The sequence below is a fragment of the Manis javanica genome, chromosome 3, assembly GCF_040802235.1.
Source record: "Manis javanica isolate MJ-LG chromosome 3, MJ_LKY, whole genome shotgun sequence".
NCBI classification, from domain to species: domain Eukaryota; kingdom Metazoa; phylum Chordata; class Mammalia; order Pholidota; family Manidae; genus Manis; species Manis javanica.
Window position 1 is genome coordinate 47,806,131 of NC_133158.1, and position 24,660 is coordinate 47,830,790.

Genomic DNA, 24,660 nt, shown 5'->3' on the forward strand with positions numbered 1-24,660 from the left:
GTCTATCCATTTCTTGTTCTATACACTGAATACTGGCATGTTAGCTCTCAGGGCATCACTCCAGAATTTAGAGGAGGTGTGTGAGAGGGGAAAGAGGGGAGAGAAGAAATAGGTATTTGCTCTCAGAGTAAGAAGGCTCTAAAAGGATGGTGAGGTGCCTGGCCAACATGCTCTCCTCTCTATTTCCCACCTCTTGCCTCGACTGAGAAGGTGGAGTTAACACCGCCCTTCCAGACCACTGTCCAGCGGCCACGTGCACAAAGCACCATCAGAGATGCTGCATGTGAACTAGAGGAAATGCGATTCCCATTGTTCCTTCTCCCCTCTGTGCTCTGCAGGGATGAAACAAAGCTCAGCTTTGACTCTGCATTCAGCCGGAGTCTTTGGGGGGTCATCATTACTTTTACTGGCATTACTGGTCACCATCTGATTGAACTAGTCTCCTATGAGTAATTCTAGAAAGATTTGTCAATATTGGAATATTCACTTCAATATATCTTAAGTATTTAAGACAGTATGTTGAAATGATGTCAGCTGAAGCAAAAAGGTATAATTTCACATATGAAATATTGTCATAATGAATAAGCTGTTAGTGTTTTGAACTAGAACAATTGAGACTTTTCAAATAGTTCATCAAGCAGGGAAGTGGGCAGACAACTAATACTGATATTAAGAGTCATCAAGAAGACTTTAGGAGAAGCACATGCTTTGTGAGCTGACATATCTATAAAATTTTTTAAAAGAGCAGAGTAAGAGATTTATATTATAATTCTACCTGGTGAACTGGTAAACCAATCCGAGTGGAATATTATTTACCAATAAAAAAGAACAATCTATTGATAAATACCATAAATAACAATCTCTTAATACAATGGTAACTCAAATATATTATGCAAGTCGAAGAAGCCAGACTCCAAGGCTGTACATTATTTAATAGTATTTATATAACATTCTGGAAAAGATGAAACTATGTGAACAGAAAGCAGGTAAGTGGTTGCCAGGGGCTGGAGGCAAGGGGATGACTTCTGAGGGGCATGGGGGAACCTTATGGAGTGATGGAAATGTTCTGTAAGCTGACTGTGGTTATGGTTATGGGACTGCACATGTTTAGAAAAATTCATAGAGCTGTATAACCAAAGGGTGACTTTACTGTATATAAATTATACCTTAATAAACCTGACCCCTAAAAGAGGATTTATACCATAATTCTAATATTTATAAAACTGCTTGTTACACTAGTTTTTGTAACATTAAACAAAAAAATCCTCCAAGAGTTATATGAGCTTTACTCGTCTCCACTGTGGGAGAACACATTCCTAGTTGAGAAGTCTTTGATATCCCAGAGGAGGGTGGGTTAAAAGAGAATGTCTACTTTGCCACATCAACATTTTATAAGGATGAAAAAAAAAATACCTTCAAAACTGTGCACAACACCCACAATAATTCAGTTCTGAAGCAGACAAAGAATACAGTGCATATGAAGAAGAGGAAAAAGTGTTAAGGAAAAATCAGGTACTTCTCCAAACTCTTGCTCCTTCAGCAGCCTCAGTTAGTACTGTAAACTTGAAGTATTTTGACTGCAGGAGGAATCCAGCTGGAGACATTCATTGCTCAGAACATACTGGCAGACTTTGAAAAACTACTTCATAAAAACTAGCAGCATGATTATAATTGATTTTTAAAATAAAGTTTCAGATTTACTGATACATTTCTGAAGTTCAGTGATAAACCCTGGTGAGTACTCCTTGTAATACTAGCCCGTTCTGCCATAAGCCACGTGGGTCCCTCTAGCAGCCAGCCCACATCAGCCACTGGGGGTCTGAGAGTGTGTGTGGTGGGGAGGGAAGGCTCGGGGGAGGGAGGGCCTTCTTACCTTGTATCAGAGGAAGGTAAAGGTGGTACTGATCGAGTTCTCCACTGAACACAGCAAAAGCCTGGCGCTTTAGCAGCATGGCTTTCTGCTCAAAACTTGAGAACAGTTTTAAAGAACTGCTCTGCATGTCTAGAATAAAAAAGCAAGTAAGTTCCATTACGTGAGAAAACGACAATTTGATGTGAGTGACAGGACATTCATACCAGTGTGATTCCTATCTTCCCTCGTGAAAACGAAAACCATCATCTCAATTAAGAATGGCATGTGGTTATTAGTCACATATTTATTTGTAAAAGTACTTTGATACTTAATGATAGGCTATTAGAAGATACAAAGTATAGAAAAGTAATCCTAATAAATTAGGGTAAACATCATTACTTTCAAAAGTTGTTTCTCCACTAAAAAGTTGTAGAAAAGTCTGTTGAGGCACACCTGTCAGTAGATTGGAACAGGAAAGGCTCATGCATTTAGTCCTGACATATTACACACATCACATTACAGTTTGCAGCTTAGATGGCATCATAAGAGATTTGAGTAGGTTCTGAAATACATGGTACAAGCTGATTATGATGGCACTGGTCCTTTAAAGTGTGACTTATGTGCAAGTAACATAGAACTTACTCATTAAATCTTTAAACATTGTTTTCTCATGAGTCAGAAGATGGTCAATAATGGACTTCCAACTGGATACCAAAAAGAGCAAAATTAATTAAACATGCAAAGGATGGCAGTCTGATTAAAAACATCAAGGAAAGAACATGCCCTTTTAAGATCTATTAATTAAGAACTGCTTTCGGAAAAGAAGGAAACCAAAATAGTTTTTATATAAGGGAAAGCTAAAAAGCTTTTCCTTAACATAGGGAGTGATTAATAGGGAATAATGAATAATTCCCAGCTTCCTGTGAATGGAGACCAAGTTGTCAAGGTACTCTGCCTTTTCAGGGGTTGCCCCTAAAGACATTCACATAGGGTGATGTCCATGGACTTGTGTTGATGGAGAGAAATGGGGGTAGTGAGGACAAATGCCACTAGTTTTTAGATGCGCTCTCGGAGGAGCAACCAGATGGCAGGGTACAAGCTATGGGGCCCTGGTGGTGGCGGGGAAAACTCTCAGGCCCTACAAAAAGCTGACCGATCTCCACTCTCTACTCCTGCCATTAATAAAGATGAGTTCAGCTGAGCCAGGTGGAGTCACTGAGTGGTTGCGTCAACCTCTGAGAAAAGGCCCAGGAACTCCACCTCACATCCGACCCTCAGGGGCTTTCTGCTGTGCAGAGCAGTGTCCGCCCCAGCAAGGTCTGGCAGGTGGCGTGGACGCTGAGGTGCGGGAGGAGGACACTGCAGCGTCACCATTGGGCCCTGTCCTCTACATGTTGGTCCCTTGTTCCGTGATTACAGGATAAAATAGTACAAGACCAAGTCCCACTGGGACCTGTGTTATGCTCTTTAGGAATAAATAACACACTCTCCTAATTCAATCCTTCTTTTGATTTTGAAGGCACCTTTGTATTTTTGAAAGACTTCCTTCCTTCCCGGCGAACACAGTTAATGTGAGCTTGTGACAGGGGCGCTCTATGATTTGGGTGGTTACCAGCCCTGCTCCTGCTGCAGGTAGGAGAATTAATTACTTAACCAGAACACCTTCTCCCCTGGAGGATTCAGAGCACGTTTTTATGAAGACAGCCTTTCTTACTGTGTACAACACGTGTCCATCTGGAAGAAAGCAGGGTCCAAGAATAGCTCCAGGACTTCTTTCTTCCAGGCTCGCTTCGTGTAGGCGTAACCGCTCAGAGAGCTCAGCAGCTGAGTGCCAGCTCGGAAGCTGGGGGCATTGTAGGCACTAACATGGGGTGGGAGGAGAACAGGGTCAAGGTTGAAGGCTGTGCAGGAAAAGCTACTACAACCCATTTTTCTACCTGTGGGCAGGGAGGGGGGCACAGCGAAGACAGCACACCTGTGGTTGCGCAAGTAGGGGAACACGTAGTAGAGCAAACGGGAGATGAGCGGCACTGCCCTCTCCTTCTCATCACTCCGGTAAACCATGTCCAGGAGGGATGCCAGAACCTAGAACAGGGTCCCAAGAAAACAGAAACCTTCTGAAGTGACAGTAGGACACTTAGTCTGCAAGGGGTCCAGACCCAACAAGGAAAGCCCTGGTGCGGCTGGATGCCAGGGTGCCTTCCCGGGTCCCCGGGGATGGGGTAGCCCACTCGGCCTGGCACCTGAGAACAGAGCGCTTTCACCAAGATTCACGATGGCAGTCACTTCCCTAAGGGGCAAGGCAGGTGTGATTTACCTCTGCCAGGAGAGAGAGGGCTTGCACACTGTACATCGAAGGGGCTGATGCGGACACCATTGCTGAACTGGCGGCAGCAGCATCTGCTAAGAGAGTGATGATGTGCTTTAATCATGACGGATGGGTCACCTTTTATGTTCCCAAAAGCATGACATGAACGTGAGGGATGAGCCCCCACCTTTCATACTGATTATGTATGGAAGCATAGGCCAGGTGTTCTTCAGCAACTAACACTTTGGGTGCTTTGATCAAACAAATTAGCACCAACTCACTGTCCTCCTCCCCATTTCTATTCTCATCACCATTCTTGGAACTTCAACATCCCCTTGGACGGTCCATCTAACATCCTGGCGCTGAGCCCCTTGGCCTCTTCGAACAATCTTTTACTCTGCTCCAGCTCAGCCATCCACTGTCACCATCATACCCTGGACCTCAGCAATCTCCCAAATCCCCATAGCCAGTGTTCACATCTTACTTTTCCTGGCCCTCTGCTCTCAAGGACCTCCAATCCCTTGAGTCTAACACCTCAGCGACCTCCCACCTCCCACCTGCACCCAGGCTCTATCACCTCCCTTGCGAATAGCCTTGACTCTTTTGCTTCTCTCCCTTCTGAAGCACCCATCTAGAAAAGTGCAGAGCTGCTAAACCCAGTGACGAACCTACGCAGTTCTCCACAGCTCCACATTCTGGAGAAAACCAGACCACTATGGAGCTGGTTTCACTTTATCTTGTGACCAGGAATCTCAAAAGGGACCTGTAGCCGCCAGGTAATCCTACAACTTGTGTCCCGGTTGACTACCCTTGCTCCTATTTCATTGAGAAAGTTAATATAAACAAAGGGCCCACTCTGACTTTGGCCACTGAGTTATTAACCTAGAACATTACAGCCATGTTCTCTGCCTTGCTCCTGTTTAGATAGACTTGTTCCTGGCTCCTATCAAAGAACTGTCAATCCATTCATGATGTAAATACCGGCCCAATGGCTGCCAAGGACTTGGCTTCCTCACTGTTCTTTTTCTCTTTGGTCTTGATTTCTTCCTCTCTGCTATACTGCTCCATCACCATACAAACATGCTTCCACATAATCCAATTTAAAAACAAACCAAATAAAAGATACTCCTTGGTCCTTAGTTCTATTCGGTTACTGCTCCACAGACAACTAAGCTTCAAGGAGTTCACACTCACCATCTTCCTCTCCTCATCTCCCAGGTTCTTCTCCACCTATTGTGCAAACCACGTGTTCCCGCCCTAGTGGCTTCCGCATTGTCCAACCCACTGGGTCTCTGTCCTGACCTTACTCTGCTTCTCAGCAGCCTTCCACTGTGTTACTCCTTCCTCCTTGAAACGCTCTCCTCTCCGGGTTCTGTTATTCTATGCTCTCTTGGTTTTCTCCCACTCTAGTGACCACTTCATCATTTTTTCTCCCTTCTCTTTTCCAGATATCTCAAATTTAATAGTTGCAAAACCAAAGCTGACTTCCTTCCCCAAAACATTCTTGCTGTGGTCTTCTCCACCTCAGTAAATTGCTTAAGCCAAAATCCTAACTCCTTCTTGATTGCCTTTCTTTTTAGCCCCAACACCCTGTCCATCAGCAAGTTCTGTTGAATGCATCTGAATCAGTCCACCTTGCCCATCTTCCCTGCCTCCAAGCCAACATTATCTCTTGCCCGAACCACTACAAACTCCTTGTAAGTGGACTTCCTGTTTTGTTCTCATTCCATACAGCCTATATTGCTCACAGGAACCAAACTATGTTTTCCAAAGACTAAGATCCTGTTACTGCTCTGAACATCATGGCTTCCTGCAGCAAGTGGGATGAAGTCCAAGCTCCTGATCACGCTCTCTATCAAGCTCACAACCCTCAGCCCCTACTCCTACCTTATCTCTGCCAACCACTCCTGCTCCAGCCACACTGGTCTTCCAGTTCTGGTCTAAGCCCACACCTGCCCTGAGGACGCATCCCCTCTGGGCACTGCCTTCCCAGGTATTTGCACAGCTGCCCCCTTACCTTTTTACTTTGCAGCACGACTACCACTACCTTGAAGACATGCTTTATAACATCTGAAGTGGCCCCCGGCCCACATCTAGTTATTCTTTATAGTGTTATCTTATTTTCCTTATAGTGTTATCCTTCAGTGCAGTACTGAAATTTTCTGGGTAATCTTCTTGTTTCTTGGGTCTTAAAAAAAAACTTCTATTCTGAAATAGTTTCAGGTTTCCAGAAGAGTTGAAAGATACTTTAATTTACTTTTTGATCATGCTCTTCCTTCCGTCCGCACAAGAGCAGAGCCCTGCTCCTGTTTGCTGCTGTAGTGCCAATCTGAGAACAGTGTGTGCCCACGCCTGATGCAAATTTGCACCTGCAACCTCCGCATCAGCTGCATGCATCAAAACTTTAAATGGAGAAAAATATACCAGGTGAAGCCTCATTTTTTTTCATGCTTTATAGAGTCAGTATTTTCTTTAAGACTAAGAGAAAATACAGTTATGATCCAAACACTCAGGTTTTTGGGTTCTTGATAATTTGCTAATTAAGTCTTTTGAGAAACTCAAAAATCACCTCCATCTTTGGAATCTCATGATTTCTTTAAAAAAAGAAATCAGGTAATTTTACTATAGTATTGTTTTGAGGTTAAATTTAGTCACTGTACAAAAGTGAAGCTCAATAACACTTGACAACGTCAGATGCTCTGGTGGTGGGGAAACAGTTCGATCCAAACATCAGTACATAATACAGAAGTAACGGAGGGCAAATTATCCAAGGAGACGCAAATACTCTCTCCCTAGAACCACAACTGTAACCATAACCACAACCTGGGAAAGCATATAATTGTTGGCTTACATTAGCAAATGACAGTATATAGTTACAGCACTGTGGAATAAAGAGAAGCTGATCACCATAACTAGTGCCCACTGAAAGATTTCTAAGGCCTAAGTATTGAAGGTTTCATTAACTCCGGGAGTCTCAAATGGCTACTCTTGAGAACTTAAATAACACCTGTTAATTAAAACCAAATTAAAAGCAAAAGATAACCTATACACCACCTCATCTGTTCTCCTTTGCTGTCTGGATTCCTGCTCACTAGCATAAGATTAAGTGAGAATATTTCCTTCCCTTGGCTATCTTTTGGTGCCCGGATGGATCTGACCCTAACCTTTAGCACTATATATTTTATGTAGATGGAATGTACCCCTTTTGAAATTCTGTCTTTCCTGCCCATCTCCCTGAGGATATAAAAACCTTTGTATGAATTGGACTCCTTAAAACATTTCTCTTATCTGTGAGAGTTACATTTCTGGACTTCTAAGTCCTTAGCCTTGTCAAATCAAATTCCATCTTCATTCCAAGGAGACTTGAATTTTTCGTTGACAGTATCTTCATTACAGAGTAAACAGAATTATTTTTCTTATGCAAACCACAAACCTAGCTACCCAACTAATATGGCAGAAGTAATAGGCGGTGGCCCTGCAGTCTGCTGTCCAGCGCACCATCCTTCTTCCTCCTGGGAGTGGAACCCCTTTGGGTGGCAGCCCATTTCTCCCTCCTCCAGGTAAGCCACGTGGCCCAGGAGGAGCCAGTCAGAATCTCTGCAAGACCAACCTCATCTGAGTGCGTGGTTCCTGCTATGCCTAAAGCAGGCACCAGTGCCTGGGCTTTCCACTTACATGAGCCAAAGCTTTTAGTTTTGTTGTTTTTATTTTGGGTCTAAACAGATTTGTTACTTGTCAGAGAAAAGAGCCTTGATGTCTTGACACTTCTTCCATCAGACCTTAAAAATCACAAATTTAACTCTGGTTCTGTTGCTATAACCACTGCTACTGATACTGGTGGAGGGAATATGTCAGAACCAACAGTTCTTGACCATATACTTTACAGTAGGTAGGGTGCTATGTAGTTCATGTGAGAACTTAAATGTAATTTTTTTGCTGCTGTGTTAATAAAACTGAGACCAAGCCTGTTTTATCATCCAGTGTTGAAGAATGCTAGAGCTGGGCTTATTTTCCTGTCCCTGTGTTAAATAATACTGAGAACTGGCAAAAATAATTACTTGTTCCAAGAAATAGTTAGTCCTGAGAGACTGTAAACCAATGGAACCAGCTTATATATCAAAGCAACCAGCGTGCTCACCAAGATTCCTTTCCGGACCCTTGTCTAGTGCTGTGCCGGCCAATCCAAAGGCATCTCATCATTAACTTTGCCTGCTCCCAAGCAGCACCCCACCTGCAAAGATCCGCCACAGAGAGCTCAGCCTAGGCCCCACAACCCTGTAGGTATCCTCTCCGAATGCCCCGTGTTGACACACTCCCATGGCTGTCGAATCTCTCCCTTGCTGCAGCAGGTGTGGTCACCTAAATTCATCTGATTGAGAGATCAGGGGTCGTCTTTAGGGCACTGGAAATCGACGTCTACACTGCTGCGCTTAATTCAGACTCCTCGAGCGTATCCATTGATCAGGGATGAGTCTCCCGTGAGAGCCTCCTGATCATTTTCTTAGGAAGCTGTAACTAATAACAGGCTGCAGTGGGCCCGGTCTGTGTGCCCCCGTCATAAAACCCTCGCATCCCTGGCAATAACGCAGCACGAGGACCACTGAGAGGTGAGGGTATATTGGTCAGAAATGAGATACACAACACACCTGACAAGTTTGTTGGTTTACTAAGTTTTTACCCCCACATTTCTACAAGAAAAACACACATTCTCATATTCTTTATCCCACACACCTTCTGTCACTGAGTCCATGCAAACATCTTGGGAACTTACTCTCTTGGACCCTCATCCAGGCACAGTGAGGCCTTCGTCACTCAGGATGCTACCAGTGGGATCCTACTGTTTATTACACGTACAACTTTTGTTAAAAAGTCAGAACAGTTTACTTTTTTTTATGCCTTTTTATCTTTAAAAAATTTTTAAAAGAATTTTGCTATCATTAATGTACAATTACATGAACAACATTATGGTTACTAGACTCCTCCTATTATCAAGTCCCCCCCACATACCCCATTACAGTCACTGTCCATCAGAGTAGTGAGATGCTATAGAATCACTACTTGTCTTCTCTGTGTTGTACTGCCTTCCCCGTCAGACAGTTCACTTTTAAGGAAAAACTTGACCCACTAGCTGGCAGCAGGCATTACTTTTTGATCCTTCCACACCTACCGCACAAATCTTCCTCAGCATCAGATTCTTCTAGAGAGATCTGAGGCTGGGCCTTCACCTCCAGGTTTCTGCTGAGCCAGCTGGTTTGTTCCAAGGAAGAGCCAGCTATGTTCCCTACAGCTTCTAGGATTTTCTGAGTAACTTCCTGAGAGTAATTGAGAGAAAGAGGAAAGGAGTAAGTTAATAATCTTAAGTGCTTGAAACAGCACCACGCAGTAGAAAGAGAACGCAAGCCACAATTTTGAACCACACAGTTAATATTAAGTTTTTTAGGATCCACATAAAAAAGAAGGGACAAGTCCATAATGTTTAATCCAATATATACAAAATATTATCAATATGTAACCCACACAAAAATCATTAATGATATTTTGCACTAAGTCTTTGAAATCTGATGTGTATGTCATACTTACAGCACATTCAATTCAGAAAAGGCATATTTCAAGTGTTCAATGGCCACATGCAGCTAATAGCTATTATACCGGCCGATGTAGGCAAAGCACGGGACACATGAAGTCCTAGCTGCACACTGCATCTAGCCGATCAATTTTCTTGTTTCTTTAGGACCATGGGTTCTTGCTAGAAATGCATCTCTCAACAATATAATAAGGAACAAAATTAAATAAATGAGGTTGACACAATGAGGGTGAAGTAAGGAATCATCCATAACAGGAGTGCCATGAGTAGAGAATTTGGCCAAGTAACTGGGATGAAGGGATGGAAACCGAGAGGGTTTCTCAAGCCAGTACCAAGTCTCCCCAGCTAAGAGTGGCGGTACCTCCCTGACATCTGAGGATCCAGCAATCCTGATTCCCACCATAAGCCTAGCGGTTGAATTTAGTCATGAAGCAAGAGCATGCCTCCCTGCCTGGGGCCAGGAGGCGCACCTTCAGGCGTTAGCTACAGTGAGCCTGGGCAGAGGAGGGTGGCCAGAAGGACGGAGAAAAGGGGTGGAGGGCTTGGAAGTCCCATTTCAGTGAGTAGATGGAGAAGTATAGGGTATGCCTGGAAACAGCGGGAAGGAACTAGTGTCAGGGAGCCTAAGGGCTGTGGAGCAGAAGTGGGACCTACCTAGTTCTCCTAGCTCAGAGGACAGAGGTGAGGTCACCAGTTACACCTGTTGAGGTGACGCCTGTGGACAAAGCGATGCCCAGAATGGACTGAAGGGAGAGGGGCTGCCACAGGTAACAGGCCGTGCAAAGGGGCAGCCTTTGAGCTAAGCTGAGGAAGTGCTGCTCGAGAGCTGGGCGGGCAGTGCCTGCACGCTAATGATGCTTTCTTCTCTACAAGGTGAGGCCAGGGGAGGCACCTGGGTCCCCTGATTATGCTTCACTACACTTCATACAGGACTCCTGCGGTTCCGAATAGGGAAAGGGATAAAAGCTCGTTCACAAAATCCAGGGATCATAATGATTAGCAGAAATACGGCCAAAGCCATAAACTTACACACCCCAGTTTAAACTGATGCCTTGGACTCAAAAAGCCCCTTGCTCAGTGATTATAATGGCTGCAAAATACTGACTTTCTAACTCCACCATTACTTCTATTTATCAGTTAGCATTCTACTCTAAGAAGATTTTCCTTCTCCTATGGGTGATTTTCACTTTTATTTTTCACTATTTTCTAAATTTCTTCTGAGTATATACTACTTTAATAAGGGGGAAAAGAAAGGTTTCAAGGAAAGGAATCCATGGGTGAAGACGGAGTTGTCCTTCCAGCTATGCTGGAGAGTAAGCTCTGCAGGAGTCAGAGGGCATCTGTGAATTCCACAGAGGATCGCTCAAGCCCGATGCAAGAACTTTCACCAGGGGACGCTGGCCCAAGTCTACAAGCCCTCTGGAGACAGTAAGAGGAAGTTAGACGCCAGAACAAACGCAAATCTGAGATCCAATCTGCCCAATGCTTACTATCTCCAACGGTCCCCGCTGAAGATGGACAGTGCTCCTGGAACAGTGACAACCCACTAAACTTATTCCCACACAGACCTGCAGGTCTTTTTGGTCCTTCTTGCTTTCCAGGTTGGGGGTTCGTGTCACAAAGTCATTCAGCATGCTGTTGAGAGATAAGCAGCTTTAGGCTAAGAAGGCTGCAGACATAAAACATGTTCCAGTAATAAAATATGATAGCATGAATGCTGTGACGTGATACCTGAGGAGCAGAAAATACCCAGGGGGAGCCAGATTGAGCGGCACAGACTCCTTTAGCACACCCAGCAACGAAGGGAAGTTCTCTTGCAAGGCTGTTACTGGGAGCCTGTTTTTTAAAAACAGGAAAAAATACCCAACTATGAGTAAGTCAAAACAAAATGTTTACTTACGAACACATTTTAGATCCAAGGTGTAGAGCAGAGGGAAGATGACATAACTGACTGACCTGTTTGTTCTTTTTTAAATTACATTATACACAAGCTAAATTTTGGTATTCTGGCAGGAATGTGGAGTTTGGAGACCTGAAATCTGGCTTCTGACAGTTCAGATGCTCCTGGTTTCCTAGTCTACAAAATAAAAGCCTTGAACTAGAGGATTGTCTTTGATCTCTCAGGCCTGTCTAGCTCTAATTTGGCTTCCCCAGCGCTGCTGGAATCATGAAATCAGTTGTCAAAGGTTGCAAAGTGTTAGGTCAGGGGTCACCCACCAGGAAGATGAACCTCAGTAGCTCTCCAGTCAAACCTCATGAGGAATGAGGAGGACTTGGGATTGCTGCTAAACAACCAGGTCATGCAGCACAATTTGCTGCAGCTCAACCATAGCCAGAAGGTCCCAGGTTCATGTCCTGATCCTGGACTTACTGCCTCCTGAGTGACCTTAGCAGTGACTCCTCTACAAAAGGATCATGATAGAAATCTAACCTGCAGCTGCCGGGAAAGCTCAGCTATCACTCAGATGACTATAATAGATGCTTGCTAGTGCTACAGTACATATTAGCTATGTGAACATGAATAAAGGGAAACCTCACTAAAGTGGAGTCAAAAGGCTAGAAGGGGAGTCATACCACTCTCAATTATAGGAAGGAATCATCAATTACAGGCCCCAGTAGGGTAAGATGTACATTGCACCTCCTACAAGAAGTTGACTACCCTGCAACTCAGCCAGCAAGGAACTGTCATTACCCTGAACTCTTGCTTTTCTCCAAAGGACTATGTTCAGAACAACTCCTCCTTCTCCATAAAATAAAGTTCCTCTCAGCTTCCGGCATCAGCACTCTCTGGAGGACTTGTGCCGGGGGATGATCATCAAAAAGCCTCCACAGGGATCCGGACGATGCTGCGGTTGTGGCTGCATCCAGCCCACCGTCTCCTGGACTTGCCATAGGAATGAGGAGGGAGATGTCTAGGCTGGCATGTGCATACAGTGAGACAACGAATTTGACCGGATCTGTACTGTTGGAACTCAACCAGGAGTTGGGAGGGGTGCAAGTTGTAGCACTCCAAAATCTCATGACTATAGACTATCTACGGTTAAAAGAACATATGGGATGTGAACAGATCCCAGAAATGGGCTGCTTTAATTTGTCTGATTTCTCTCAGACTGTTCAAGTACAGTTGGACAATATCCATCATATCATAGATAAATTTTCACAAATGCCTAGGGTGCCTCAATGGTTTTCTTGGCTTCACTGGAGATGGATGGTAATTATAGATTTGCTTTGTTTATGTCACCGTATTCCCATTATGTTAATATGTGTGTGCAAATTAGTTAGTAGTTTAAAACCTATACATACTTAAGGTACTCTACAAGAAGATATGTCAAAGAAATAATCAATCCTCCCATATTTCCTTCCATATGCTACATCTACAGCTTTTCTTCTTCCTTCCTAATTACAACCCTTAAATAGAATTTGTGCCTCATATCGAAGTTACCGAGTATCATAATTCCTCCAAGTGGTAAAGATACCTCGAGACAAGTGCTGGGCATAGAAGCCACAGGGCATAAATCTGCAAAGAAGTAAAAAGCTAACCTTTTCAAACAATATGGCTTCTCACTTACCAACTTTACATTTCCCTGTATGGCCCCAGAAGATGACTGGTTAGCCAGAGACGGGTAAGATTCCTCAAGGGAGGAACAACCTAAGACAGGCACAGTTGCAGGGGGCCCATCAGGTGAGAAATTGGGGATCAACAGAGGTGAGGCTCAGAACCTCATCCCCCCTGCTTTGAGAGAAATCTGCATCCGTGGATGGTTTATTGCCCTTGTCTAGCTTGGATTAACACATAGTCTACAGGCACACACCTGATCATCTACAATTGCTCTCCTACAACACTAAACTATGTTTTCTACCTTTATCTTGCATCTACCTACCACTTCAGCATTTTATTAAAAATAAAAATAATAATAATAATAAAGGGAGAAATGTGGGATCAACATATAAATCAAGTATAAAAATCAAATGAATATTCATATTTGACCTGATTGTTTATAGTTTATAATGCGTGATCAAAACCGAAAGTTTCTGTGATGAATGCCCTTGTACTGTTCACCATGTAAGAATTTATTCACTATGTAAGAATTTGTTCACCATGTAAGAACTTGTTCGTTATGCTTCAGAAGATTGGAGACTGAAGAGAGTTAGGCTTGAGATGGATTAATGATTGTACATTGAGCATTGACCCCCCTATACTGAATTTTATTGTTGTTAACAACCATTTGATCAATAAATATGAGAGATGCCCTCTCAAAAAAAATAAATAAATAAAAATAAATAAAGTTCCTCTCTTTTGTGTGTGGGACTTGCTTATTGTCTTGCCAATAGGTTTCAGCCCCAGGCAAGTTCACTATGGAGTCAGTGAGACCAAGGAATGACAATGGAACGTTTTTGGGGTAAAATAGTTTCTACCTGGCTTTGTTCTCCCAGGATAGGTCAAGCACTAGAATTGCATCTGCATCCAACAGTCTGCAGGTCTGTAATCCTCCTTCATCTCTGCCTCTGCCCAGAGCTCTGCGCAGAGCCCTTTATATAGTGACTCAGTCAATAATAGCTGATTGCCTATGGGTGTGGAAGCAGCAGCCTAGCAGCAGGCCAGTTACATCATCAAGTAGTTTAGGTTCAGGTGAGGATCCTGGCTATATGAAGTTTAGTTTTCACTACACCTATGGTTTTGCCTTAGCTTGCATGTCCCAAATTGCAATTCTCTGATATTCCCAAGTAAACCCTTTTTGCTGGTAAAACAACGAACTTTTATTTTTAAGGCTAACAGCTCTATGGAGGAGAGACATGACCAGTGCATCTTTAATTCCTGTGGGAAGAACTGCAATGATGTGGGTGAAGGGTGAAAGGCTGGTCTGAACCTAACCCCAGACCCAGTGACTCCTGGGATGATGACACTCCGTTACCTTTCTGCAACTTCAGGATGGGTGTCTGAATAGCCATGGAAAGTGAACTGTGTTAACCAAGGAGCTTGCAGCTGGGTGTCAGATTTACTCATTGTGAAACTCTTGGTAGACACATGAGGATGTCAAGACTTCCTTGAGAAGAGGTCTATTACTTCACCCTCATTACCACAACACAGAAGGGCCAGTGGAGGGGTCTGGGAGCCACACCACTGTTAAGATTTGATCCAGTAAAGCTTACTTTCATCCGTGGAGCAATGCCTGGGCAATCTGCTTCCATACGTTTGAGCAGAAACTGCTGAGTATGGTTATGAAGCTCAGTAAACCCATACAGAAGCCACATGAGAAGTGACCAAGGCTGTACCAAAAATCATCATTCTCCTTTTTCTCAAAGAGGTCTTTTAACACATTCCTTTTTTTTATACCAATTTAATGCAAACTTTTTTTTTCTAAGTTAACCAAGCCCACATAAAACTTCGCTGACTAATGTGTTCAACATACAGCATGATTTTTTTTTAATTGAAGTATTGGTGATATACAATCTTATGTTGGTTTCAAATGTACAAGACAGTGGTTCAACAGTTAACCATCGTATTAAATCCTCACCCCCTCTAGTGCAGTTACCATCTATCAATGTAGAAAGATGTTACAGAATCACTGACTGTATTCTCCATGCTCTACTACCATCCCTGTGACCAACTTTTACTGTGATTGTGAATTATTATACAGCATGCAGATTTTAAAACATCAGACTGGATCTCTGGAGAAGGAAAAGTAAGATCATCAGGGTATTTCCACGCCTGGAAAAGAAATTCGGACACCTTATTTTCAGAACTAAGGCTGTCCAGGATTCAAGAAATCTGATCAGAGGTTTTTCTTATAACCATTGTAATGTCACTTATAATTGCAAAGTGTGTTTGAGGAGGCTGGCTTACCTCTGGATGAAAGCATAGCAAAACTGCAACACAGGGATGTCCACGAGGGGCGCTTTCTGAAAATTAAAGCAAAACCAGTTCCTCCAAACTGGAAGGAAGTTAAGGCTAAAAAACAATTCAAATATGAAATGAAACAGACTCTTAATTCTAACAAAGGTTTTTAGCCAGTGTCTCTCAAATGCAATAACAGAAGAGGAAGTCTCCCGCAGCGTGGCATACACAAATGTGTTCTATGAGGTCCCCAAACATCAGTGCCTCTTACCAGACATCCAGAGAGTGATTCCCTTTGTGTCCACCTACTTCCCATTCCAGGCTTTTAGCAAATATCCTGGAAAAATGTGGCTTCTAATTGAACCTCCCCAAACAAAAGTTGGTGGCCAATGTTGATCCTTAGGAATGCATGCCACTAGCCTCGGACAAGAGACAATAAAGAATTCTAATTCTTTGCTCAAGGAATTCCTTCAAATTCAGCCCAGATAATTTCCCTAAATCCCAAGTGGCTGCAAGTACTTGGAAACTGGTTTTCCAAGCACATATTTTCCCACTCCTTGTTTGAAAATGCCATTTGTAGAAGTCATCGAAGTTGAGCTAATTAACTACAAAATGTAATTTTGTGATTCCAACAGCCAAACACCAGTCAGCCAGATAAGATCTAAGTTTATTTTAGCCCAAGAGTTGCAGATATTTGTAGACATTCAAGCAACATGCAGGAAAATGGAGGCCTGCTCTGTGTATAAAGCTGTGGCAGAGCCTCTGACCAAGGGCAGCTTCCTGCATGTGGCCTTGCTGCTCTGCTCTTACAGGACCATGCTCAGCATGTAAGCTCAATTTTTTGACCCTGGACACCTGCTCAGTTTTAAATGCAAATCCACCCGGGGTCTGCCAGCCCCTGCATCCCTGCTCCTCTCTGCAGTGCTAAATGCTTTAATAATCACCCGTGGGTGAAAGGCAGTGAGACCAAAGGCCTTCTGGAGGAGACCCAGGGGCCCACATGCATTTGACAACCAATTCCTTCAAGCACTCTCCAGGTGTTAATCTTTAGGCTGGCTTATCTTCTTTCCCAACCAGAACACCAGTTCACGGAGGGCAGGAACAGTTTCACTAAGGACTCCACACCCCTGACGTGGGATGAAGGAGGGGATGGGCCCCGAGTGTAACTGGGTAGGGAGCCACCAGCAGGACATTCCTGCAGAGGGCTACCCTGTGCCACATGCAAGGTACCCTTTCGGAGGAGGAGCCCCAAATGGAGGGCTCTGCTCCAAGGCAGGAAAAGCTGGGAAAACTGGTAAAGATATCCCTGGTTGATTTTCTCACTATGGGGTGAAGAATAGCTGGAAACATTTCTAATTCCAAGTTTGAGCTTTTGTTCATCATTCCAGGTGTGATGACTTTAAAGAGACCCGAACAAACACTAGCGTGGTTTCTAGCAGCCCAAGGCCTTGTCCCTCAGATGATGACCCCAGCCCCCTTAAAATGCCTGCCTGCGAAAGCTCAAGGCTGCCAAAGCGATATGCTCTTTATAACCCAATACCAGATAGGTCCCCTGACCTCCCTTCTCAGATTTATTAAGAAAGGTATATAGTTACAAATCCTTCCTTTGTCCTTTTGAGATGTATATGCATTTTCCACAACCCAGGAGCTTCTTTCTCAGAGACCTGGGGGCCATCCCTTTAAAATATCGTCATCAAGGATGACAGGGCCTGTCTCCTAGTCTTCCTGGGAGTATAGGTGCCTACGCCCCACAGGTACCAGTTAGCAGACCCAGATGGCCTAGTCACATCACCCAAGCCCCTTTCCCGTTTTGCCCTGACTTTGCTGGGGCCCCTGCTTGTTCACCCTTGCTTCTCCCTCAAAGGACCAGTTAAAATACTGGTTACTTCTGTACAACTCAGATTTGAGCTCAGCTCTCTCTTCTACCACAGGAGTTACTGAACAAAACTGGTAAGAGCATCTACATCCTACAACTCTGGGAATTCCTAGAGGCTCTTAAGACTTCTGTTTCCCTTCCAAACGCCACCTCCAAGATGTGGAGTTGCAAGCATGCCACACATTCATTTGGAGGGTCCCCAGGCCCCTGACCTCATCCCCTCGGATCTGCGGCGGCCTCTTCACCACCTCCTTCACCAGGTGCAGTATTGTGTCTGTCTGCAGGGAGCTGAGTGCACACATCAGGTCGACAAGGGTTAGCTGGGATGCACTTGCTATTGGAACAATCTGCAAGAAAAAAATAATTCCTTTAAAGCTTACAGAGGGAAAGCAAAAATAGGAACAATGCTCAGAAAGTATTCTGTAAGAGTTGCCCCTAGAGACAGATCTGTTTTAACCTTTTAAACAAATACTTAAATGAGAACTGAGTAAAGGGCTCTTTACCCTTATTGGCAGGAATAAGGGGAGCTGAGCATTTGACCACAGTAACATGATGAGTATCTGATATGAATTAGGAATAAAAGGTGCAGTTGATGATGGGTAGTAACATAGGTTACATTCAAGCTTAGAAAGTATTTTAGAAACAGACACACTTCATTTGAAGGATACAGTTTTGCATGGAGAGATGGTCCCAAAAGTATGAGAATGGTAAAAAAAAATAGAGTAATCTGGCTCATGTCAGCTGGCCCAACCAGGCAAGGGTCCCACAGGGGCAATGAGCCATTCCTTAATGTGGGTGGGAAGCTCATGGTGGGGTTTTTATTCTTTGAAATATACATGTCACATATATTTTTGTACATATGCTGTTAGATATAAGATTAAAAAGGTTAAACTGAAGTATTGTATTTTCATTATAGAGAGATCAGGAAACAAGTCTGGGGTGGCCTCTGCCCTCCACCCATCCAACACACAATTCTAGCTATACTGAGACACACATTTAAAACAGTGAAACTGCTTCAGTGGCTTCCCATGTTGGCTTCCGAGGTCACCTCTGATCACACGTGACTTTGGTGTTTTTGGCAGAGTAGGTTTAACTTCAACTCTTTCAGACTTTACCTTCACCTTGCCATGACGTTTAACCTTCCTGTTCCACACGGCGGCAACAGCGGCTGTTAGCTGAGTACCATGGTGGGCTGTCAAGGGGTTCAAGAAGTCTAGAATTTTTTGTCGTAAGGTCTAGAAAATGGAAAAAAAGAAGAATGTGGCAGAGCAGTATGGGGCTGTCACACAGTGTATACTTCACCGCCTCTGCCTGTAAAAACAGGAGCAGGAGCTCATGGCCTCGGGCCCGGGAAGAGGGGGAGCTGGCCCCCTCCCGGAAGACTGGGATGTGGGAGGGCGTGTGAGATGGAGGGGGCAGCCAGCTGGGCAGGAGGGCCCCTGGTGATGAGGAGTACCCCGCTGAGGAGCCGTGAGCAGGCAGCGGCTGGAGGGCAGCACCCAGCGCTCTACAGAGACTAAGCCTTCAAGCTGGCACTGTTCTGTCCCGAAATCCTCCAGCTGGTTTTGTCTCAGTCAGCTCAGGAAGGGTTTTATTCATTAGGAAAGATTTTTTCAATTTCCAGAAATAAGTACCATTTGACCAATTTTACTATTTAGTAACATGGCCTCAGACATCACTCACCACTCTCTCTTTTGCTACATGTAGATTTTTCTCCATTCCTGAAACCTGCTGAAGGGCAACTTCCTCAGTAAATCCTGTGGGTCTCCCAGCCTCTGACACCCCTTCCCTGGTCAAGTCCTTTAAACCTGGGGTCTCAGCTCAGCCACTCTGCTTAGGGAAGGCCTCCCTTCAACCCCCAGACCAGGGCAGGTTCCTGGGTCACATGCTCAGAATGCCCTGTGTTTATTTGTAGCATTTCACATCACTATTTCTAAACTGCCAGTTAATGTCTGTGTCTGCCATGAAGGCGAGGATCTCCTCTATCTTGTCCACAGTGTATAAACAGGGCCAGGAACATGGCAGCAGACATGCAACTATCTATCGAATGACCGAACTGACTGGGGGCTTTCTATGTCCCTACCCCGTGTTCAGTGTCCCGTTAGATAAAATGGAGCATGGGACGGAGATGCCTCCCCATTCCGCCATGGCTTCTAATTAAGAGAAAGAGAGCCTACTGAGGGTCCCAGCCCAAGGTCTTGGGTCCTACAGGGAAGGCTTAGTGTTAAGTGCTCAATAAATGCTAGGGATTATCAAAATTAATCTTTCCATCAGATACCACAAGATAGCATACTGATAACAGACTCACTTCACAGATGAGGAAACTGAAATGCAAACAGTTAGGAGCCTATGGGTTTTCTGAACCTTTTTCAGAGCACAGCTAGGCTTAATTTAAGCAGGTTCCCATGACAGCTTGAAATACAAATTACCCTTGGAGGGTACCCTGGAACCCACAGAATATTCTGGAGGCCACCCGTGCATCACAGTACCTAAAAGACTGCTAGGGCCAAACCTCAGCACAGCTGCCGTGCAATTGAGTGCAAAGCACTCACTCTCTCTATGCCCCAAAATTCTCATCTGGAATCTGGGAGTAATAGTAGTACCTACTTCATAGGTAAGGATTAAAGATGCAATAAAGAGCGCTCTGGCCCATGCCAGGCATCAGGCTTCCACCCGAGGTTAATGAACTGGTCCAGGGCACCACAGGGTGGGGTGACCTAGGCAGTTTGGGCACCTCAGGCTCTGAACCCTCAGCTCAGCCGGGGCTGACAGAAGCTTGTGTAAGCCCTGCGGACAGCCCAGGCACGGGGGGTGCTCGGCCGACACATCATGTGGCCAGGTGATTCTGGGCCCCCAGATATGGATGGCAATTAGAGCCTGAGTCTGGATGCTTCCAAGACAGAGACGGTCAGAACGAAGGGAGTGTGGACTAGAAATGTTCAGGGTTTAATGAAAAACTCAAGGACACCAACATTCCACCTTGACGTGGCTGTGTGTTTAAAGGCAGAACATAAGAGAGAAGCTGTCTTCAAAGTGCTGAGGAGAAGCGGGTGAGGACCTTGGACCCCCAGAGACTATTTGAGTTTAAAAGTAAAAAGGGCAAAGGGAAAAAAGCAGGCTGAAAACCACTCACAGAGCCTTTCTTTTCATGAATAGGAAAGTGATTCTAATAAACAAACTGAAAATTTCTACTTCCAACTTATACCTAACAGGTTTCATTGAGCGTGTTATGTTAGATTACTTCTGTATATATCCCTCCATGTATTTATTTTTGGTGGGACAATATAAGACAAAGGAAACAATGAAACCACAGAGGGAGGTCTCTCACTTTGGTGGTTTTAAAGTAAACGGAAGAGGATCCCTTTGTGGCTCCAAGGAGATCAACCGGTCTCTTTTGAGTCTCCTCCTTTCTGAGAACATTCCAGAGAAGGGCCATGGTGTTAACAATTCGAGGCAACTCTTCCAGAATGGCATTCCTGGCATTTTTCAGATTGGTAGGATCACTCACAACAGTGGTCTATAAATGAAAACAAACACATGAGACTCGGCTGTGTGTGTGGCACCATTTCACTTCCCAGGAGGACAGGGTGATCATGTACAATGTCTGGGCTGTTGCACTCTCCTGAGCAAGCCCCATTTGTGCCAGTCTGGAAGCAAGGTGCTTCCCTGTGCATTTAAACCCCTGGCTCTCTTTCAAAGAGGGACGTCTGTGCTTTTGAGGTTCCACATTACAAACTCAATCATTCAAACAAGGCTGCATTCTAAAATTTAATCCCAGATAGCATAGGGCAACTAATAGCTAAAATGTCTTCAAATGCAGATTTCACAAACACTATGAGGTCAAGTAAAAACTAAATGGGAAAAACATGACATTTTGTCCTCTTTGGTTGCTGATGAAGCAGTGGGCAGAGCACAAGGAGCGCCAGAAAACAAAACCACATCTGCATTACTCACATACCTCCATTTGCATGCACATTTGCATTACCTGCATGCATATATTTGCATACATATTTGCATTACTTACATACATACATTTCTCACTTGAAAAGCCATGACCCAGTGAAGATAAAACAGTGAGAAAATTGCCTCGAACTCAGGAAATAAATCATTTACCTTTTTATTTTGGTTGGATTGTTCCAAAAGACAAAAATGACTAATAGTTGTTAGACCTTCCAAAAGAGTGAGTGGATAATCCGGAGAAATGTTTTCCCTCTTGGAGGTTATGCTTTGGTGAAGAAACAAGAAGTTTGGTTTTGAGAATTTTTAAGAATAAGGCCAGAAAGGTTTTTAATCTTACCTTTAAACATAGAAACCAGAGAGCTACCACCATCTAAATAAATGGGGCCTTCATAATGCAATAGTGTTACAATACAATGGGCATCTTCTGTGCTATTTTATACTCATATAGTCACTTTGGAACAATGATTTTAGACATTTCAGAATTTCTGTAAAGGTGATTCATGTTTTTATTTCTGTTTTGCAAAATAACAGAGAGTGACTGACTTGTCCTATAACACTGAGCTAGCCTGGTACTGGTGAGGAATTAAAAATGAAGGATGAGAGCAGTTAGCTGGTTATCCCTCTTGACAACGCTAACTAGGCTTCTGATTAGGTTGAAATTATCCTCCAGCTGGCTTCTACAGCAAAGCAGCCCTTTAAAAAAAACTCTCATTAAAGCAATAATAATGCATCAAAGAGTTCGTCATACCTGATAGAGAGCTTCACAGATTCGCTTTCATACTGTTTGACCAACTCATCCAAATTTTTGCAAATCTGGACAATGAAGGGTGTCACCGTCCATCCCAGGGACTTTCCAAAGTATGGCAAGGAATGGGTGACCAAGCTCACCCAGGCTGGGTGCATGCCATAGCCGTAGGCTGGCTTCAGGCCTCTCACCACAGCGGACACCAGCAGCCCCTGGGAGGTGAGGGGGTGGGGCTGCACATACTGCATAGCACTGATGGCCTGCTGGAAGTTAAGGGACCTCTGCCACTCCCGAGACAGGTCTGGCTGGTGTTCAGCCTCCTCGTGGACCTGGCCCAAGTGATGTTCTAAGACAATAAGCACCTGCAGGAGCTTCAGCAGTTCAATCTGCAGAGGGTGCTCACTCCAGATCTGATCCTGGCCCAAGTTGATGAGACTCTCCTCAAAGAGGCTGTCCTCCTGCAGGGCCCGGCCTCGCTCAGCAGTGGCCAGCCCGTAGCGCTTCTGGCTCGTATGCATGGATGCCACCAGGGAAAGCAGCACCAGCTCCTGGACTTTGCACTTCTCTAGCAAGCTGTGGATGAACTCCACGTTCTTCCCCTCGGCAGCCTTGGCCACCAATACTAGCTGCATCATTATTCGGATCAAAACCTCCACGCTTTTGACCTGCACATCCCGGTTGCCAAGGATGTCTCGGTGGGAGACCTTTAAGTAACATGGGTAATAGCTGCGCAGGAAGCTCAGGCACAGGTATGTGAGGAGCTCGATGAGCAGGGGGTGAGGGCAGACGTTGGGGGACTGAGTCTGGAGTTTTCCGTAGAAACTCTGGCCAACGAGGGCCTCCTGGTGGCGAGCAAGGAGGTTGGAGATGAGGTTGAGGTGCGCAGTGGAGCTGGTGTCCATGCTGGTCCTGGCCACGGCCTCGATAAATTCCTTGGGGTTGGTCTTGAGCACGGCCTCTAGCACCGAGAAGGCATAAAGAACTCGCCGGGAGTCATAGGGCTGCAGGTAGAGCAGAATGTGCTTAAACAAGGCCTCGATTGTCTCCTGCCTCTCCCGCTGCTGCCTCAGCAGCCTGGATGTGGTGAGGGCCTGGAGCTCCAGGTCGGCCTCCTCGTCACTGGAGAGTGACTCCGATGCCTGGGTTTTGTCTGAGTCCACACGCGCCAGGCTTAACTGGGCACTGGACTGGAAGCTTTCTGCCTGGCAGGCTGTGTGCTTGGGGTGCGGCCTGCCACCTGTGCGGAGGGGTGCACAGCAGTTCTCTTCATTGCTCAGCTCCTGCGGGTCATGGGAGGGCGAGGAAAAGGGGGACGTGGTCTCACTGTCTGTGTGGGCAGAGCTCGTGTCTGCAGAGTCGGTGTGCTCGCTGCTGTCCAGGGCACCGCTGGCCATCCTGTTGGGGAGGTCCACGTAGTAGGGAAGGTCGTCCTCGCTCAGCTCGCTTCTCAGCGGGCACTTCTCTGGTTCCTTCTCCACCTCGGCCCAAATGGCCTCTCGGTCCACAGTGGCAAACTGGCTCAGAGGCATGCTTTCTTCAGAGCTGCCCTCCGGAGGCTCAGGCTCTCCACACGCCTCTTGGAAAGAGGTTTTCTTCCTGTGAAACCAACGATGCAAGTCTTCTGAAAAATACAAAATGACAAACGACTTCAGAATAGCTGGGTTAGCTATGATAAGATGGTTCTAGAGTGATCTTAAAGCCAGACAGAAAGACCTATGTTAACAAAATCCCTCCATGAAATGTCAACACTAGAGTCCAGATTATATTATGGGCAAAAGGTAGACAAGTGAAGTGAACAGGGCTTTTAGGTACACTGTCATAGAAATATGAATATCACAACTTTTGTGGGGAAGACGATTAAAAAAAATGCATATTACTTTGCCCCAGGAGTTTCCTTTCAAGAAATGTATCCTACAGAAATGTCAGCAAGTTTTTCAAAGCTATAAGGGTATTCGTTGGAATGGCACGTGTAAAGACAAAACAGTCCACCAACATCGATGTAAGAGACTGAGCAAAAAAATTATGGCCTGTGCATACAATAGGCTACTGTTCAGGTTTATAAAAGATTCACCTATATGTTGTGATATGAAGCCCTGTGAAGGACATGTTAAGAAAAGAAATCACACTGTAGAGAATGAGCCTGTTTAGGGGAGACCATCTGTATATAATACGCACCCATGAAAAAGCCCGGAAGAGTATCTACAAACCACTGATAGGAGCTGGTGCTCTCAACTAACGCTGTAAGAAGCTTCCACTTGCACTTTCACTTCATTATTCCCATTTTTAGAATAAGCATGTTAGTCCTTCTGTAATCAGAAACTGCCCAATACTTCAAAAGATTCTCTTTAAAAAAGAGCAAAAGCCAGAAGCCTTTGGTATTGCCAAACATCTTTAAGATGCAGCCTTCCGCCAGTCTCTTCCACGAACACTAAGTGAGATTAGCAAAGGAGGAAGAATAAGAAATTAGAAACAGATGACCTGCCTCGTGTGCACAGTAAT

General features: G+C 44.7%; 1 protein-coding gene across 10 annotated transcripts in view; it reads right to left on the reverse strand.

Moving 5' to 3' along the window:
* Window positions 1-24,660, reverse strand: part of DOP1B (DOP1 leucine zipper like protein B) — a 101,171-nt gene that overhangs the window by 17,837 nt on the left and 58,674 nt on the right. For 4 of the 10 annotated variants that reach the window (XR_005060358.2, XM_037014772.2, XM_073231382.1 and 1 more), the window contains 14 exons: window positions 22,165-23,782; window positions 21,570-21,681; window positions 20,785-20,973; window positions 18,572-18,691; window positions 17,669-17,803; window positions 15,590-15,645; window positions 11,476-11,580; window positions 11,235-11,379; window positions 9,328-9,472; window positions 4,170-4,255; window positions 3,828-3,937; window positions 3,567-3,713; window positions 2,495-2,556; window positions 1,874-2,002 (listed from right to left, as the gene is read on the reverse strand). Coding sequence is in view for 7 of the 10 variants with exons in the window: in XM_037014772.2 (XP_036870667.2) it covers window positions 1,874-2,002; window positions 2,495-2,556; window positions 3,567-3,713; window positions 3,828-3,937; window positions 4,170-4,255; window positions 9,328-9,472; window positions 11,235-11,379; window positions 11,476-11,580; window positions 15,590-15,645; window positions 17,669-17,803; window positions 18,572-18,691; window positions 20,785-20,973; window positions 21,570-21,681; window positions 22,165-23,782 (3,159 nt within the window). In the remaining 3 variants the exon portion in view is untranslated. Of the gene's footprint in view, window positions 1-1,873; window positions 2,003-2,305; window positions 2,415-2,494; window positions 2,557-3,566; window positions 3,714-3,827; window positions 3,938-4,169; window positions 4,256-9,327; window positions 9,473-9,740; window positions 11,380-11,475; window positions 11,581-15,589; window positions 15,646-17,668; window positions 17,804-18,571; window positions 18,692-20,784; window positions 20,974-21,569; window positions 21,682-22,164; window positions 23,783-24,660 lie in introns of those variants that run through there. The other 6 variants (XR_005060359.2, XM_037014775.2, XM_037014777.2 and 3 more) reach the window with 6 other exon arrangements.